This window comes from Ochotona curzoniae, unplaced genomic scaffold (genome assembly GCF_017591425.1).
Source record: "Ochotona curzoniae isolate NIBS_2020 unplaced genomic scaffold, NIBS_Ocur_1.0 contig_3498, whole genome shotgun sequence".
NCBI lineage: Eukaryota > Metazoa > Chordata > Mammalia > Lagomorpha > Ochotonidae > Ochotona > Ochotona curzoniae.
Window position 1 is genome coordinate 23,826,805 of NW_024465885.1, and position 20,570 is coordinate 23,847,374.

Consider the following 20,570-nt stretch of genomic DNA (forward strand, 5'->3'; position numbering starts at 1 on the left):
GAACCACTGGACTCAGAACTCCAACCACAAGGAGAAAAACAGAATCTGGTCTGATCATATAATGCATGTGTTAGAAACTGGCCTCCTCGGTGACTTAGATGGAACAATGGATAGCATATCCGGATGAATTTGGGTGGTATGGTAGTCCTTTGAAACCTGCAGAGGGTATCTGGCATCACAGCAGAGGAAGAAGGGCAGAACAAATTGGTCAACTATACCAGCCAAGTATTTGCAGCAAATGTCTGGGTGAATGGAGACTCTAAGGTCGACTATGTCAGACAGTGAGTCTTGGAAGGATTTCCTTATCCTTGGATTGGCAAGACCAACAGCATTCCAGAAAGGTCGAAATCATCTTAGCAGAACCTTTGGAGCATGCTGCACATTGGGAATCCTGGGATAACATTGAGTGGCTTTTCCTCCTACCCCCGGGTAATTAGTCGTTCTTCTCTTATCGTTCCTCTTTCCCTAGATGCAGAAAGAAAAAAAAATCACAACAGGTATATCTACATTCACCCAGCAGCATTATCTCAAAATGGTGACAATATACATGAAATATTTGCATGCAGACAGACTTTAGCTCTCAGTAGACACTGTGGAAACTTGTTAGCTAAGGCAGCAAGAAATCAAACATGCATTGCTAGGAAAAGATGTTAATTTAAGACAGGACTGCAAGGGTCATACTGTGATTTTAGATAATGTCTGTCATCTACAGGAAGATAACCTTGGATCACTTAATAACCTATTCTAAAAATTAAATACAATTAACAATGATCTTGGTAGAGAATTCAAGTTCAGTCTTTGATTTCTTTCATAATCTACTCTTATATGAACTTGAATAATAATAGAACAAGGACCATTTAAATATTTATGTAAAATTTACCTCAATTTCTAGTTATAAATTTTGCAACTCCAATAGAAAGAATGCCTCTTTTCAGTTCACTTAGTTTCTAGAACTTTAAAAGTAAACAAGTTAGTACTCAAAAGCCATGGTGAGACCCAGTGACCCTGTAACTTTGAACAAAGACAATCATATTAAACTTTCATTTAAAAATCACAATCAGGGAACTGGGTGAGAACAAAAATATGCATCATAAATAGATAGGAATCATTTTTAGGTGTTTTAATGAATAAAACAGTCTTATCACTGATATATTTTAAATATATATTATTGTCTCAATGTCTTCAAAGGCATTGTAGCAGTGGGAGAAAAAGTACAGTGTTTGAGTCTTTGGCTATATGGAAAAAAGACTGCCTGTTAGGACATTTTATTTTATATTAACTAAGAGTTTAGCCATTATTTCTAAGTCAGTTTGAAGTGTATTTTAATAATAATATTGCTATCTTTGTTTTTATAATAGCTTTTATTAAGTAAAACAACAGAGTAAAGTCTAAAATTGCATAGTCTTGTTTAAGTGTGTTCATTTTTCAGAGAGCAAGATCATGTGCTAAGTAATGTTCTGAATGGCTCCAACAGTTAGGGTGGGGCCAAGCAGAAGCCAAGAGACTCCATTGTGGTTTTCCACATGGGTGTCAGAGGCCCAAGAATTTAAGCCTTCTTCTGGGTCTTGCCAGGTGAATTGAAAAGAAGCAGGGCTGGAAGTAGAGCAGATAGGAGGTGATTAGGCACTCCAGTTTGGGATGTTAGTGTCACAAAAGGTACATTAACATGATGTGCCACTATGCTATCTTTGGGATGCCTGTTCTTACAAAATGGCAAGGCAAGACAATAAAAGAAAACATGAAGTACAACAATACTTGAAAAAGAAAAGGAATGCAATCTGTTAGATCTGCTTTATTTCTGGTCTTGATACAAATTAGCAGAATGATCCAGAACACATAATCCTGAAAGCCGCACTTGCTTCATTCAGAAAACATAAAACAGAGCATATTGCATTTGGCCATTGCAGGAGTTGAAGGAAATGTTATATTTGAAGAGTTTGGAGTTCAAGTACTGCTCACTGTCTGCTTCAGTGCCTGACACCCTTTGGAGTCAAAGAAACGTTTACCATTCCACTCATCAAGGTCTTTGTTAAGACCTCAAGAGAAACTGAGTTCTCTATGTCTCTATCTCCAAGTCTTTCTTCCTGGGATGATGACCAATGGATTACACATAACATCATGGATATGCAACCTCAAGATTTATTATGAGTAATAATAGAATCACATTTGGTGAATAAAGAAAATGGTAAACAAGATTCTGGGACACAGTTAAAACTGTGGATGTAGCTGAACCTTCTTACACGGAGCTCAGATTCTTTCTCCGGTGACCTTTCAATTTGGTCTACAGCACAAATCCCTGCTAAACCTGTTTTAAAATCTGTTCTCCTAAGGTGTATTGGCATAGATGTCACACAGTTCAGCCTGTTGTGTAAACTGAATTTTTGAAGCAGTTTTAAAGAAGCGTTGCCATTTACATGGAGGTGGAACCTTTTCTGGAGATCTTGTTTGAAAACATGACCAGATATTAGCCCCCTCTCGATTGTGTAGCATGCAAGGATTTTTCTCTTGCTGCTTCACTTTGTTCATTGTCTTCTGTGCTTTACAGAAGCTTCTCAGTTTGATGTAGTCCCGTTGTTTATTGTGGCTTTGACTGGGCTTTTGGTGACTTTTCTACGATATCTTTCCCAATTCCTAAATCTTGAGAGAGCTTCCTCTGTTTCCTCTAATAGTATGAAAGAATCTGGGTGTAGATTTAGGTCCTTGATACATTTAGAGCTGATTTTTGTATAAGGGCATAAGTGGGGGTCTTCCTTCTTACCTCTGCAGGTTGCTATCCATCTGTCCCAACAGCATTTGTTGAAGACAACAGGTGCTTTCCTTCAATAATTTTCATTTTTCCTTTTGAAAATTAGTTGGCAGTATATGTGTGGCTCCCTTTGGGGTTTTCTGTTGTGTTTCATTGATCTCTGTTTCTGTCCCAGTACCAGGCTATTTTGATGACCATGATGACCCTGTAGTGTCTTGAGGTCTGGAACTGTGATTCCTCCAGCTTGATTTTATTCTTTAGGATAGCTTTGGCTGTCTGTGGCCTCTTGTGTTTCCGATGAACTTTTGTATCATCTTTTTTATTTCTGAATGTTGTTGTGATTTTGACTTACAAGAGCTTCAGAAATTCAACAACAGTAAAACAACCCTGTGAAGAAATTGGTGAAGTAAATGAACATTTTTTTTTCAAAAGACAAATTGAAATAGCGAATGGGCTCAGGTTTCCCAGCTGTTAGAGGAAATACAAATGAAAACCATGTTGCCATTCCACCTAACTCCAGTGAGACTGGCCCACATTCCGAACTCTAGGAACAACACGTGCTGAGGCGGATGGAGGACAGAGGTTCCCTCCTGCACGGGTGGTGGGAGTGTAGGCTAGTACAACCGCTATAGAAGTCAGTAGGGAGAGTAATACAAGAACTGAAATTGATTTGCCATATGACTCAGCTATCCCACCTCAGGGAATATATCCAAAGCAAGGAAAATCTGTATATGGGCAAGGAATCTAAAATTCTATATTTTCAGTAGCACAAGCTACAATAGCAAAGATGTGGAAACAACTCTGATGTTCATCCACAGAGGAGTGGATAAAGAAACTGTCATGAACTACTACTACTACTCAGCCATAAAAGGAATGAATTCCCAGCAATTGCAACCAAATGGCCCCGATTAGAGACCATCATGCTTAGTGAAATAGGTCAATCCAAAAAGGACAAATATCATGCATTGTCTCTGATATAAGGCAACTTTCATGCAAAATCCGAGACAGACTTTTTTTTAAAGATTTATTTATTTTTATTACAAATTCAGATATACAGAGAGGAGGAGAGACAGAGAGGAAGATCTTCTGTCCGATGATTCACTCCCCAAGTGAGCGCAATGGCTGGAGCTGTGCCAATCCAAATCCAGGAGCCTGGACCTCTTCCAGGTCTCCCACACGGGTGCAGGGTCCCAAAGCTTTGGGCTGTCCTCGACTGCTTTCCCAGGCCACAAGAAGGGGACTAGAAGGGAAGTGGAGCTGCTGGGATTAGAATTGGTACCCATACGGGATCCCGGCGCGTTCAAAGTGAGGACTTCAGCCACTAGGCCACACTGCCAGGCCCCGAGATAGACTTTTGAATACTGTTCTTGATACATCTCAGGGGGTATGATAATCTTTTTTTTCATTTTTACTCAGTCAAAAAAAGTTTTTATTTTTCTGATTAAATTGTTCATTGACTCAGAGATCATGCAGTAGCATCATTAGCATTAAGAAGGTCTTTGATTTTCTTTTTCTTTTTTTTTTTTTAAGTTTTTATTGGAAAGTCAGATATACAGAGAGGAAGATCTTCCATCTGATGAGCCATTCCCCAAGATGCTGCAATGGCTGGAGCTGAGCCAATCTGAAGCCCGAAGTCCGGAGCCTCTTTCGGTTCTCCCACACGGGTGCAGGGTCCAAAGGGTTTGCGTTATCCTGGACTACTGAGGCCACAAGAAGGGAGCTGGAAGGGAAGCGGGGTGGCAGTTTTTAGAACCGGCACCTGTATGGGATCCTGGAACGTGCAAGGCAAAGACTTTAGCTGCTAGGCTACTGCACCAGGCCTTGATTTTCTTTTTCATTTCTTCAGCGACACATTATTCATTCCATAGCATGTTATTTAACTTTATATTGTTGCTAATTTTCTATTTTTTTTAATTCCTGTTGTTGATTTTGTTGTATGGCTTTTCATTTAAGGGAATGCATAGTAGCTGTCTAATAAAAACTAGCATATCCAGATGTGATGATGCAGTGTGCATCTCTACTTCCAAATCAAAGATGGAATCCCAATGAAACTCTTAAGTATGTATTTACGATAGCATGGTGGACTATGCTACTGTTAGGGTACACTTAAATAGCAGAATGATGGACTTATGACTGTTTATGAAGGACTCTACTATCCTCATAAAATAGGGGAAATCATTGGGGGATAAGGGTTTGGGGAGGAGGGAAGGAAAATCCTAGAGCCTATGGAACTATATATAAAATAATTAAATCAATAAATTTAATTAAAAATTACCTAGCATGTTTCATCTTCTGGATTGTTTATCATTGTCTTTATATTATGATTGCAGAGATGTAAACAACTGCCATGTTCTTCTGTTTAGTATGTATTGCTCTTTCTACACATATCTTTGTTAATTTACATTTTTAACATTTATTTTTATTAGGAAGTCAGATGTACAGAGAGAAGGCGAGACAGGAAAATCTTCCCTGTGCTGATTCACTCCCCAAGTGGTTGCAACAGCCTGAGCTGCTCTGATCTGAAGCCAGGAGCCAGGAACCTCTTCTGGGTCTCTCACACAGATGCAGGGTCCCACGGCTTTCGGCTGTCCTTGACTGCTTTGTCAGGCCACAAGCAGAGAGCTGGATGGAAAGTGGGGCCATTGGGACAGGATCCAGTGCTCATATGGGATCCCAGCCCTTGCAAGGGAAGGACTTTAGATGATAGGCTGTCGTGCTGGGCCCAAATTATATATTTAAAACTCAATTATTTTGCCTCCAACTTTGGTCCTTTTTTTAGCTGTTTCTCCAATAGAAGAGATTCTTACTGAGACAGTTCTCTAATCCAAGCTGCCCACACCCCAGAAATAACAGATTTTTATTTTTATTTTTTTAAAATTTTATTTATTTTTTATTAGAAAGGCAGATTTATACAGAGACGGAGATCTAGAGCTGTTTGCTGCCCAAGTGGCTGCAATGGCTGGACTGAATCAATCTAAGCCCGAAGCCAGGAGCTTCTTTTGGGCATTTCACATGGATGAAGGCTTGGACAATCCTCCACATGGATCCAAGGCTTGGATAATCCTCCACTGTTTTCCCAGGCCACAAGCAGGAGCTAGAGGTGAAGTAGAACAATTGAACTGGCATGAAGTGCTTCCCATTTAGAATCTTGATGCTTGCAAGGCAAAGATTTAGCCAGGATCATTGTGGGACCACATAATTGATTTTTAATTAAGTAGTTTTAAGAAGTGGTTGTTGTGTAAAAAATAATAGAAGTAATGTAGTCATGATTCAAACAACTGATTTTTAACCTTATCGTGTGGGGGGGCGGGGTTTGGTGGGGAAGATCATGTTGTCTGTGACTAAATGGGTGAAATTGAAACACTATGTTAAGTTGATTTGCAGTCACAGAAGATATGTAAGACATGCTGTTCCTTTTTACTTACTTTCATTTTATTTATTTAAAAGGCAGAGTTACAGTGAGTGGCTGAGAGAGAGAGAGGAGACATTGGCTTGTACTCCAAATGGCTGCAATGGCCAGCTAGGGCTGACCCAGACTTAAACAAGAGCCTCACAGCTTCTTCCTCGTCTCCCACATGGGTACAGGGGTCCAAACATTACCATCGTCTTCCTTTGCTTCCAGGCTGTTAGCAGGGAACTGGATAAAATGTGGAGGAACTTGGACTCGAACCACCATCCATATGGAATGTTGGAGTCACAGGTAGAGGTTTAGCTTTCTATGTAATAAATCCATGTCAAATAATGATGTCTTTTGTCTGTAATATAAAAGAAAAGTATGGTGCTAAATAGTTCCTTTGGGCACTTGCATCTCATATTTCAGTGCATGGATTTGAGTCCCAGCTTCACCTCCAACTCTAAAATAGACTCTGGGAGGCAGCACTCTAAGGGTCTAACTGAATAGACTAGTGGCTAAATCCTCACCTTGCATTCACAAGGATCTTATATGGGTGCTGCTTTGTGTCCTGAGTGCTCCCATTCCCATCCAGTTCCCTGCTTGTGAACTGAGAAAGTGTTAGAGGATGATCCAAAACCTTGGGATCCTGCATCCACATTCGATACCCAGAGGACGTTCCTGGCTCATGGCTTCTGACTGACTCAGCACTGGCCTTGGAGGCCATTTGCAGAGTGAACAAGCAGGTGGAAAATCTGTGTTTCTGTTTCTCCTTTTCTCTATCTGCCTTTCCAATGAAATACATACATATTAAAAAAAAAAGGTAAGAAAGACTCTAGTAACTGGGCCTTTGGCCACCCAGTGGTTGACTTTCACTGATATCTTGGCTCCTGACCAAGCCCTGCCGGTTGAAGTCATTTCCGAAGTGAACCAGTGTGTGAAAAATCTCTCTCTCCCTACCTCTGCTCTTTTGCTCTCTCACTCTGTCTTTCCTTCTGGCTCTCTGCCTTCCAAATTTAATCCACAGATGGTTTGAAAGTAATATACATAGAAATGAGTAAGGAAGGAATGGAAGAGTTTAAGGAGTAAGATGGGGGAGATAAAGATCATAGGGTACAGATCTGCATTATGTAGAATGAATAAATGGAAGCATTAAGTCATAGCCTAATGACTACAATTAATAATATTGTATTTCTTTTTTTTTTTCATTTAAAATATATATTTATTTTATTACTGCATGACATAGTTTCAAAGGCTCTGGGATTTCCGTTTCCCCCGACCCAGACCCCAACCCCTCCTACACCCACTAATTTCCCTCATGTCATCGTAACAGTTTTATCTTTCACAATCAGTCATAAGTTCATTTGCTATTTCCATTTTTATTCTAGCAAAAAGTTTTCTGCTTTTCCTCTCTAGTCTTGCCAGCATTTCACCAAAAGTAAAGAATCATTTCCATGTCTTTAACTCGTTTTCCGTGTGTTGACATTAATGGAGGGAAGAAAACAAGTGTGCTCTGCCTTCCTTTACTTGGTACTCAAATAACTGTCTCCAAATAACTGCATCATTCTATCTCTACTCATACCATTTTCTTTTTTTTTTTTTTTTTTACTAGTTGTCTTTTTTTTTTTTTATTATTATTATTATTGTTGCTTACATTGTATTATGTAGTACAGCTCCATAGGCGCTGGGGATTCCCCCCACCCCTCCCACACCCCTCCCCCCATGGTGGATTCCTCCACCTTGTTGCATAACCATAGATCAAGTTCAGTTGAGATTCATTGCTTGCAAACACATGCCTAGCATAAAGTTCCGTGTCCTATTGTCCAGATAAGTTCAGTGGCCTCTTGGGGAGACCTTCTATGGTCTGAAGATAGGTCTAACAGAGTAAAGATCCGGTCAGTTAAAAGCCCCAACAAGGCCTCAGTATCATTATACAACATTATGGAATTAATTGACATAGTATTGGGTAAACAATATGTTAAAAATAATGCAAGTTCCATTCTTCGAGACATCTGGGTTGAGACAGTATCAATGACAGGTTCAAAAAATAACAAACAACCAAACAAAAATTACACGTTAAATCAAGGCAAACATGTGGTATCTAATCTTTTGGGATTCACTCATTTCCCTTAGCATTATAGTTTCCAGTTGTGCCCATTTAGCCACAAAGAACTGCATTTTGTTTTTTTTAATAGCTGAGTAGTATTCCATGGAGTAGATGAACCAAAGCTTTCTTATCCAATCTTCTGCTGATGGGCATTTTGGTTGCTTCCATGTTTTTGCAATTACTGATTGTGCTGCAATGAACATAGGGATGCATGTTGGTTTGTCGTAAAACAGGTGTTTTGGATATATTCCTAGGAGTGCTATTGCTGGGTCATATGGTATGCAGATTTTGAGTTGTTTGAGTGTTCTCCAGACTGATTTCCATAGAGGCTGTACCAATTTGCAGCTCCACCAGCAGTGGAGTAGGGTTCCCTTTTCCCCACATCCTCGCCAGCAAGCGTCGTTGGTGTTCTTGTTTATGTGGGCCAATCTTGCTGGTGTTAGGTGGTACCTCATCGATGTTTTAATTTGGATTTCCCTTATTGCTAGGGAGCTGGAACATTTTTTCATATGTTTGTTTGCCATTTGGATTTGTTCCTTTGTGAAATGTTTGCCCATTTCCCGTGCCCATTTCTTGAGTGGCTTATTTGTTTTGGTTTTTTGGTTGTTTTGAAGTTCTTTGTATATCCTGGAAATTAGCCCCCTATCGCCTATATCGTGTGCAAAGATCTTCTCCCACTCTGTGGGTTGCTTTTTTACTTTGTTGATTGTTTCCCTTGCTGTACAGAAGCTTCTTAGTTTGATGAGGTCCCATTTGTTTATTCTGTTCTCAACTGCTATTGCTTTTGGTGTCCTTCTTAGAAAGTTGGGACCTACTCCTAGGTCTTGCAGGGTATTTCCTACATTTTCTTGCAAGAGTTTGAAGGTTTCTGGATGTAGGTTTAGGTCTTTTATCCATGTAGATTGGATCTTGGTGTATGGTGATAGATGTGGGTCTATCTTTTTGTTTCTACAGGCTATCAGCCAGTTGTCCCAACAACATTTACTAAAGAGGCCTTCCCACTTGCTTGAGTTGTCATTGGTCTTTTTGTCAAAGATTAATTGGTTGTATTTGTGTGGGTTCCCTTTTGGAGCTTCTATTCTATTCCATTGATCTTCCTTTCTGTCTTTGTGCCAGTACCAGGCTGTTTTGATAACCACTGCTCTATAGTATGGGAATTTTTTTGAGAATACATGTTAGTTTAGGGTTTTCTACCTCCCCAAGACATCAGCTGTGTAAGATGATGTATATGTTAAATTACTTGTATGTAATTTCATCGTACTTCAAATGCAAAGTTGAATAACTTAAATATATGTAGTAAAAAAATGAACTTGATGTAATAAAAATAAAAGAGTAGGAAAGAAAATTGATTATATCCATCCAATTACATAGATGATGAAGATATCACTAAAATGTTTACACTACTATTTGTTTCTAGTAAATCTGGTATCAAATCTTGACATGCAAATTTCCTGAAATATTCCTTCCAAATCTACTAGCCCAAAGAAGAGCCCCTAGTCTCTTCTTTGTATCTCCCCAGTAGTTTTACATTACAAAAACGTGAAGATTTGTAGACTTACACAATGCTGGACACTGGAGAGAGAAGTTAGAGCCAAAGATGACCTTGGTAGGAAAAGGAGAGGAAAAAATGGAATTATTTTGTCATTTTTTGGGGGGAGCAGAGTTCAGATCTAAAAAGATGGAACCAGAATAGAACACAAGCAGTATGTTAGACTGTCTGCCATTGTCTCTACCTGTACATCCACCCACTGATTTAAACTGTGCAAGAACAAGAAAGTCACAAAAGTCCACATTCTTTTCATAAAATGTGTGAGACTGAAGAAGTAAGCAAAGCTAAAGCCTGATCTTTGGGTTTTCCAAACACAAATAACAAAAAATTCATGAGAATGTTCAATTCCAGAGTGGTTGAGAAAATGTTTTTATTGTTTTGCAATAAAAAGTTTTATAACCCCAAATCCTATCTGAGCACATTATTATTTTAATACAATAACGCTGTAGCAACAAACCCATGTAACACTGTGATAATCCTATAGAAATGTGGAGAATTGTTCTGAGTCAGATGTAGCCAAGGTTATCCAAAGAGAAAATCATTTTAAATTAGATACACGAGTACCAAACTGCAATAAATATTAGTATTTTCAAAGCAGCTCGTACAACATTGAAGAATATAAAACAGTAACAGATATTCCTGGCATAGACAGTGTTCAAAATAAATGATTTCTTAGAAGGACCAATAAATCAAACATAGGACTTGCTGCTTCACATTACAGATAATCTTAAGCAGACTAGCCAATATCTTTTTGAAACTATGTTTATAAAGCTAAGCTAACTGGGCATTATGAAGACCAGCATAATGTACATTTGTACTTACTTAAAGCAATACTGAAGTAATATTGAAAAGCTTTTAAAATAAATCTCTGTGTGTTTGTGGTACACTAGAGCTGGTTGCAAGATTGAATTTATTCTTGCAAAAGACTGGTGAATGAGCACTTTTCCAAATCCCAAAAGAAGAATGTCTTAGGATTTGGGGCAGGAATGTACTAACTACAAACGTAGACCATGGGGGCATTCTGCCGAGGCAGTGGCTCGCATCTATTTATGCATGTACTTCAAATGGGTCCATCAAGCACCTGGGTAGACTGCTGTCCTTGGGGATTTACCTCCCCCCCACCCCGTTCCTCTATGTCTGTGTTCTTTATCCAAACCCTCTGCGTGACAATTTCTTTCCTAATTACCAGTCCTTGCATTTATTTGGACTGTTACCAAAGTCAATCTCACCAAAACCATCACTCTTTATGGAAAGTTCATGAGGAGTGTTAAATAAATGCACAAGACAACAGATGTGAGCTGCAGGATGCCGGTTCAGTATCCACTGCTGCCTGTGAGTGTGATCATTGGAAACTGGAGTAAAAACTTGCCTGTTTATTCATTTTTTAATTAATACTGTTCTGTACTGCCTTTGAATTTGTTGGTGATCAAACTGTAGATGTTAAATGTACTTTGCTGTATAGATACCTTATATACAGGCAGATACATGTCCACCAAGAGATTTTTATCAGTAGCTTTTTAATAAAAATAACAATAGCTAATACTTATTAAATTTTTCCTGTGCATTTGTGGTATTCTATGCATTTCTATGCAGCAATTCATTTAGTCACGCCAGATAATTGATACGGCAGTTTGATAACCTCATTTTGAAGAATTTCCTCAGGCCATAGAATCAATATTGGAAAGAATTGGGGCTCACTGTCAGGAGCTCTAGAGTCTAGCAGCATTAATTCTTCTGTCACCTCAACTGTGTTCTATTGTCTCCATGCTCTGGTTTTTACATTGAGCTGGAAGGAAGTACTGTATTTCCAAATCCGCATGGAAGAAAATATCATAATTTTAATTGCTAAAGTCTTTAAGCCTGTGAGGACAATCAAATTAATGAACAAACATTTCATTTTTATTTAATTTTATCTTTCAGTGAACAGTTGGAACCATTCTTTAACCTTCCTCTACAACTCCTTGTGAAACCATTCTCTTCATTGAAGACTAGTGCAGCTATAAAAGGGACAAAACGCAATATAAGACTACATCCTTTGGCCATGCATGAGGAATATTATGCTTTGAATTCCCATCCTAGCAAAGAATTTTGTTACTTATACTAATTCTTTAACGTTTTCAGGTAGAACTGGCTTTTCTATCTCATTAGACTTATCTATATTATATTATTGTACACAAATCTAACTGGAGCACACTTTGCAAGAACGGCATGTCATAATTCTAAGTCTTCTGATAACTCCATGGGTCACTGAAATATCTCACAGTTCCTGCAGTATGGGCCAGTTAGCAACACAGTATAATGCGAGCTGAGGATTAGTGGTTCCCTGAATTAGAGGGAGGAGCCTAAAGACTCTAGCCTGGAGGCAACATCAATTTAGGACAGTGCAAATTTCATGAGTTCTACAAGAAATGTCAGCATTACAAGAATACTTGAAAGTTGCTTTTATGAAAGAAGTCATTGGTAACTAAGGGACTGAATACAGGAATAAAAAAGGGAAAGGATTACCCAAACTCTGAGAAGAGTCACTGGAAGGACAGCCCAGTCTGGTGGCCATCTGAACCCTATATCTGGTCTACTGCAAAGGTATGTAGTCCTGTCCATTCTGTAGGATTACTGTCTGCATAAACTGCTTCAGCATCAGGTGCTGTGTAAGAGTCATCTTTGATACAAATCAGAAGAACCTGGGATGTCCCCACTGCTGGTAAAATATGACTTTTCACTATGGTGCTTCAAATCTGAAGCATATATAGTCCTTATTCAGCAAGTCCCCTTTGCTTGCTTTCTTTGCTTTTTATTTTCTTCTAGTTTTTATTATTAGTTTTAAGATTAACTTGTTTTTATTGGAAAGTCAGATATATAGAGAGGAGAGAGGCAGAGAAGAAGATCTTTCATCCAACGATTCACTCCCCAAGCGGCCACAATGCCTAGGAATGAGCCAATCCAAAGCCAGGAGCCAGAAGCAATTCTGGGTCTCCCACAAGGGTGCAGGGTCCCAAGCCTCTGGGTCGTCCTTGACTGCTTTCCCAGGCCACAAGCAGGGAGCTGGATGGGAAGTGGGGCTGCTGGGATTAGAACCAGCGGTCATATGGGATCCTGGTGCGTTCAAGGTGAGGACTTTTAGCCACTAGGCCACGGTGCCGGGCCCTTATTCTATTTTTAAAATTTTTATTTTTTATTTCTTCATCTACACATTTGTCATTCAGTAGCATGCTTTTAAACTCCATGTTGTTGTAAATTTTCCATTCTTCTCTGTTATTGATTTTGTCTTATGGCTTTTCATTTAAAAGAATGTATAGTAACTGTGTAATAGAGACTATCACAACCAGATATGAAGATACAATGCAGTGTATGTGCATCTCTACTTTCAAATCAATGATGGATTCCCAAACTGTTGAATGTAACTTGACTATAGGATGCTGGGCTGTCTGCCATTTTCCATGCCTACAATTTCAGGGTACTCTTAAATAGCAGAATGATGGACTTACTATAGTAACAACATGGGGGAACTAGGAGTAGGGAGGGGGCAGATAAATCTCATGGAATTTGCTTCTGGGGGATTTCCAATATCGCCTTCGTTCAGAGAATCCAGTCTTCTGTTTTTCTGGTGGGTGTGCCTGGAACTGTGAGGGGAGCATGAGTGAAACACTTCCGCGCTATTAAATCAGGTTGCTGAAAATGACCCTACTTGTCTCAGAATCTGCTAGGTTTTCCCATTCTTTCCCTTCGTATGCTTTTTGTTTCTGAGTTTTTTTTTTTCCCCAGCCAAATTGTATAAACTTCGCAGGAGCTTATTTGTGATTATGGCTGGTTCAGACATTGCGATACTGTCCAGGGTTTTGAAGGGACGGCCACAAACCTAAAGCAAACACATTACCCAGCACTTACTGTGGTCTCACTTAGCATGCCTTCATGAATGTGACTTTCTTTTTCATTTGGCAGTAGAATCTCCAGACCTATTATTAGCATATTACAATTTACAAGAGAGTAGGTTTTTAATAACAACACTGAGAAAGCAAAACCCAATTGTTCTTCCTCTGGGGTTTGAGAGCACATTATAAGCACAGGGTGGTCAGAATAAAAAGTGATAGAAGTACATAGGCCATGATTGCTCCTAATTGGGAAAAACATCCAATTAGAGCCCAAATGCTGAGAAACAAATTGTTTACCACAGTAAATCATTCTCATAAATGTAATTATTTAAAACATTTGAACCCTATTTAAGGATCATACAGTGATACGGGCTTCCAAGGAACACCACAGACAGCTGTCTGGCTTTAAATCTTAGCGGCAAGCACGTTGGGGCTGCCAAGAGCTTCTACTGTTCCATTTTAGCTAAAGGCAGGATTACTGAAGCTGTATTATATCCTCCATCTCATTTTCAGCTCTATTGCACCAATTATGCAGCATTGAGGCTTATAGGGGCTTACATTGAGTTTCAGATAGACGGAAGAAGCCAGTCTATACTCTTTGTGATAAAAATAGTCATTAATTACTGAGACTTGTAAACCGCTTAGCATCCTTCTTCATGTGGCCCCGTCAGGTGCTTCTCCTCATTCTATAGCTAATCAGCAAAAAGAGGAGAAAAATCCTCAGGAAGAAGATGATCTTTTTTGGCACAAACAGAAAGCCAAGGTTAAAAATAAGTTGAAAAGACACTGAAAACCTTAGCTAGCATGCACTTGCTGGCAAAATAGTGCCTTGGTTTTTTGTAGTGAATTAAAGGAAAATTTCTTAAAAACATATGATTCCACGGGAAAATTAGTTGTCAATATAATATTTTCTCCCTGTTTAGGAGAGAAAGTGTAGTTTGGATGCCTATTTAACCATTTCTGAGGAGTTGAATGCATGAAAACATATTTACAAATAGCTCCAATCGAGTTGAATAATTACCTATTAAAAGAAATGTGAAATGTCATAGGAATCCATAAAGTAATTTAGCAGAAAAAGAAACCAACGAGGAAGTGCTTTTCAGAAAGCAGGGATGGGTAGCTTGGTCATGGACTGGACAGAGCCAGTTTGCTGGTGAGATTCCAGGTTAGGCTGTTTTACCGCTCAGTGCCACATCCAATACTGAAGTTTTTGATGATAGCTTTATGTTCAATTAGAAAAGCCCCATTGTGCTATTTCATTTAGGCAATCAGTATGAAGGGCATTATTAAAGCAGCCCACTGGTTGCAAAAGACAAAACACTTGCCTGTAAGGCATATGAACACGTATTTAGGACTTCTTTGTTTGACATACATATTTCATAAATAAAGCTCTACTTTCAGGAATGCTGTACAACCACATTTCATGCATTTTGACACAGCAAGTATTCACAAATGGGATTGCAGTTCTTCAAAGGAACGTGCAAAGCAGACTGGAATGATGGTATATTGGCTAAGCTGATTTTTATACAAGCCTTGTAGAGACCTTTACAAATGAACAGTGTGTATGTAGCGGGAGAAAGACAACTAGGAGCAAAATCACAAGTAGGTTTCCCTACTTGAGAAGCTTGAGATTGTTTATTACTTGTTTTTCTGCTATATCAGTCATCTTACATAAGGGCGTGATTTGGCTTCCGTTTATGATGTGTAACTGCAGCAGGCTTCAACAGTGCTACAGTGAATACTTATTATGATTTGACTATTTGGTTAAAATCTTTGGGAAAATTCCAGAAGCATTTCCATATCCACTGCAGCTTTGTGTAAGGAAGTTTTTCTGTTTGTTGTTCTCAGTTCACTCTTCTTAGAAGGTGGGGGTTGGGAGCTCCAAAAACACGAGGCTAAGGGAAACAATAGGTGCCTATTTTCTTTCTTCCCACTTCAGATTTTTATGAATTGATGGAATCTTGATTTAAAATGAATGTAAATTTTCTCCATGGGAATCCACTGCTTTGGAATCTATTTACAAAATGCTGAGCTACTAATGTGCATTATGTTGATACATACTTATTGTCATCACAAATAATTGCTTAGTTGGGATGAAGAAAATATTGACTTACTAAAGCTTTTAAATAAACTGATTGCACAGCTACTTTGTGGTATAAGGGGGAGTAGTGAAAAAATTGATATATTTGCAGAAAAGCAAAAGGAAATTTGCCCAAAATATAAAGCAGTAAAGAAGTGGGTCCCACATATCATAACCTAAATATATACTCTAGCAAAGAGTACATGATGAACTAGAGGAAAATACTAAACACGAAACAAAACTGCAGCAAGCATTTTTCTTTTCACTCTAAGGCTTTCCTGAAAGAATGATATTTGTGGTCTTTAGATTCTGCACTTATTATTAAAGAGGCAAATGCACATACAAAGGAGCCAGACATGAATTTAAGCTTGAAATAATGGGGAAGAAACATTTAAACGTGTTGCAGGATTGTTCATGTTCAAACTGCTTTGCTATGTCTTACATAATTTGCAAGGCTTGGTGGGAACAACCTGTCGGCAGAGGAAAAACAATCTTATTTTTCACACACAAAAACAATGCCAGGGGAGGTGGGTTGATGATCCATATTTCCTCCATTTTAGCTTGTTCCTCTTCCTGGGGTCCCTGTGCTAGGTGGGTTCTTTAAAGCTACTTCCTGCTCTGGTACATCTGTTTCTCTGTTGAACCGTGCTTCGCTTTCTCCTATATCTGCTGTCTGTCCTCTTCACCAGGAGCTTAGGGCTTTGGAGACACCCTGATAGAGAACTTTAAATTCAACTTCATGAAGAAAATTCTGGAACAGTTCAAGTGAATTTTTGGAATTCATTGTAACTGTGTCTTCATATCTTTGGCAGTAATCGATTTAAGTCTTTGAAAATAATCAAAGCGAAGCATCAAAAGATCTTATCATCGTTAGGGTTAGGAAGTGAATCCGGAGAGGGGCACTATGCTTCTGGTGCTTTCTCCCTCCAGCAATCTCCTTTAAGTTCTCGGAAGAGAGTGCTGTTAGTCTTTCTTCAGTGATTGCATTTGGGTTTTTGAAGTTAGAACAATATCTGTAGTAGTCATACAACAGGCAGCGAGTGACAGACTCGGGGATATCTTCCCTGGGCATGAATGGTAGATTCGTGGGTTATACATAGAGCAGAAAAGCTAAAGTAGGTAAGAAAAAGTAATGAGAGGAACATTTTGGGCCCCATTAATTCATTACACTTGTGTGCAATTTGATCTAAAGTTGAAATACTAAAGTTGACTAATTATTTTCTATAGTTTCAGACTTGTTTCTCTTGATTCGGCTTCCCTCTTCAGGAACAATTAACACACATAGTTCAGCATTTCCAGAGTAAAACCATAGCTCTATTTAATACTCCATGAACCGGGGGGTGGGGGGGGGGACATCTCATGACTTGGAGAAAATTTCAGACATATGCTGAAAGACTAGCTATTGCTTCTTTCTTGATGTTTCAGATTCTGAATCTTCCTTCTAAACATTTACCTGTTCATTTTCCTTATGTAGGGTAGCAAGGAGCAAGTAAAAGCAAGAGTTATAAAAATCATAATTTTGTGATTTTTTTCTCATGGGGTAGTCCCAGGGTGCTAGGCATACCAGTTGCCCCCTATTTGTAAAGCTGGATGGAACTCTGTTATGGTTTGAATTGCACTTAACTTTCAAAAATCATGAAGATGTTTAAACTCCAAATTCTTGTTAACCATTAATGGATTGATGATAATGTTAAACATTAGGGCATAGTCATGATATGATTTTGATGGCAAGGAGGTGGGGACAGTGTCATTTTTATGTCATTTAGGATTTGCTCTTAAAAAATTAGTTCTCATAAGAGAGCTGGTTATTTCAACCAAGTTTGACTTAACTTGCCCTTGTGTTTTCTAGGTCACCATAAGACCATACCTGCATCTGTGATCTGTCATTGCCAGCCTTGACAAGAAGTTAGACTAAGTAAGCTTCCTAGAATTGAATGGTAAATCTCCAAACTGTGTGATACAATAAATATTTTACTTCCCAAAAAGTTGCTCTGTTATTTTATTTATAATCACAACAACAGAACTAATATAAGCCCCGTCTCCACACTTTTGTTGCCTGTTGAGGCCTGTGCCACAAAGCATAAGCATTGCTCTTATAGAATGCTGATTGGCAATGAATTGTAAAATTGGAGACAGTGAAAGCATTTTCTTTTCCCTACTGGTTCCAATCCAGTATTGGTCAGAATCTAGGGAAGCAGATCATTTTGAATTCATACTTCAAAGCTGCCCTGTATACATCCTTGTTACTGATCACTTCGATGTTGAAACTAATTTTATGAATGGGTTACATGGCCTTTTTGTCATGTAAGCATTAGCCAACACAATCCATACCTGTCCTTCACAGCATTGTATTTACTTCTATGCATGCATGAATAGGTATAAAGGTGTACACGGCAGCACAACTGAATATTTGAAAGTTAATTTTTCTGAATATATGTCAGATGTCAACTTCAAGAATGGATCCATGTGCAGAGAGACCTGACTCCTCCAGACAATTTTTCCAGAATGTTTTTCTTTTAGTGCAGTTGCCACACCCTTTGTTATATCTTAGCCACCAGTTCACTCCCTAGATGGCTAACAAAAGTCAGCGCTAGGCCAGGTTGAAGCCAGGTTGAAACCAGGTTCTTCAGGATTCCCACTTGAGTATTAGGGACCCAAACACTTGATCTACACTTAGTTGATTTTCTCAGGCCATTAGCAGGCAGCTGGATCAGAAGTGGAGCAGCCAGGATAAGGATTAAAGTCCAAATGGCATGCCAGTGTCACAGGTGGCAAGTTTACCAACTATGCCATGTCATAAACAGATATATATTTTCATCTGAAAGTTGTTGGGGCTGGGGAAAACATAGATAAACCTTCATCCAGTATGTTGTAAATGACCAGACATGAAAAACATGTTTGAATTGACTGAGGTCACGGTATAGCTTCCCATTTGTTTATGAAAATTGCAAATACTTATCAAAGGTGTATGATGTAACAAGCATACAGAACACAAATATATTTCATGACTTTAATTAGAATAGCACAATATGGATATTATGAAGTTTTTTGGTACACTTTCTTTTTTTATTTTTTTAGCTATTCCTCAAGCTCTGTGAGGACTAATTTTGTTAGAGAAAGAGATGTAGCATTTAATACATGAGGCACGTCCCATATATGTAGAAAACTGGTTAATCTTCATTCAGAATCAATTTCCAGCACTCATAAGCATGGGAAGACTAGAGCACACTTTGAAAATATAAAGCAGTTGAGGCAAGGCTCAGCGAGCCCAGGGACCTGTGGGAAGATGCTGGGCCTACACCTCGGGATTTAAGGCAGAATTTATACTTCTGCATTGCCACCAGAAATTCAAAGACACATGGACTTGGTCAGTGGAAGTAGAATTTATATTTAATTTAGGATTTTGCTTACATGTCTTAAGAATTCAAGAACATACATTTAACATAAATCAGTCTACCAATAAAAAGTTAATTGCTTTATTGAAATTGGTTATTTTAGATGTCCTAAAATATTTTATCAAAAAGGTGATCATAGCAGACTGTCTATGATATAATCAAGAAGCACGTTTGGCATGTTGAGTCTTAATAACACTTTTTTTGAAAAAAATATATGGAACATATTTTAATTGCTCTCAGAATATGTACATGCATTCAAGTGACAAAGAAAATGTTCAGAACCTTCATTAGTGGTCAAGGTGAAAAGCACCTGTTTTGAATCCGAGTAGAAAATATACAAACTAAATTTTGAGATCTCTGTCAGACACCATAGTTTCTTTAAAAAATTATTTATTTATTTGTTTATTTTTCATTTGAAAGGCAGGTTTGCAGACAGAGAAGGGAAGGGACAGAAAGAGGTTTTCATTCTGCTGATTCACTCTTAACATAAAAACAATTGGTTCTGGGGAAATAAAATGAATGTTTGGTTCCTGTCTTCATAAAGCTTAGATTTTATTGTTGGGAGATAAAAAGGAATAATAATCAGTCAATCAATCCTAAAATGTTAATATAGCTAGGGTATCTACTGTGATGGGGGGCTAGGAGGTTAGACATAAAGTGGATGAAATTCGAACACACAAGCATTATGCTATCTCAGTCGCTGAGAAAGAGACACCAGACTTCTTGCCTTGGAAAACACCTTAGGTTTATGCACACTGTCTTGGGACCTCTGAGAGCTGAGTGTTTATAGGAGAGTATGAGGTTTTAACAGTATTATTTCAGTAAGATTTTTCTGTTGGCCATAGGAAAGAGCTGTTTTAGTACAAGTAATTATGAGCAGACTGCTCAGGCACCTCTTGTACTTGCTCAGAAGACAAATGCTTGTCATCCAGGGCAATGGTGGTAGAGACAAAGTTCTCTATATAGACCCAAGAGATACTGAGGTGTTATGATCCTAGCCACTAGTTCAGGCAATAAATAAACACAGGAATGTGGAGTGATATCTGAAGGATAATTTCTAGCCATTTTTTTATGTGTCATTGTCCTTAGTGAAAATTTTACAAAGAGGATGCCGCAGAAATGTGGAGATCTAAAGACACTAATGAAATGAACAGACTGTCAAAGAAGAATTGGAATCTCATGTGCACACCAGGCGTATGTAAAGGGATGGTTGTAATGGAACTGTTGTCCTTGGGAAGCAGTTTGGGAAACTCAGATTGCAAATGAAATCAAGTTTGATTAAATTAGAGCAAGGAATTTATTGAGAAAATAATAGCTGATTCCAGAGCTCATGTGATGCTTGCTATGATCATGGGTCTTGGGAACAAGCAGCTGATTATATAATCTCAGAGGCTGAGAGCAAGAAGCATAGCCCAATTCTTGAAAGAATAAGA

General features: G+C 38.5%; 1 protein-coding gene across 1 annotated transcript in view; it reads left to right on the top strand.

The window, feature by feature from the left end:
- The window catches only part of GBE1 (1,4-alpha-glucan branching enzyme 1), a 361,102-nt gene extending 349,270 nt beyond the window's left edge, over positions 1–11,832 (top strand). Inside the window, exon 16 of the mRNA XM_040980626.1 lies at positions 11,714–11,832. Within this exon, the coding sequence (XP_040836560.1) occupies positions 11,714–11,716 (3 nt within the window). The 3' untranslated portion in view covers positions 11,717–11,832. The remainder of the gene's footprint in view (positions 1–11,713) is intronic.
- The last annotated feature ends 8,738 nt before the right edge of the window (positions 11,833–20,570 follow it).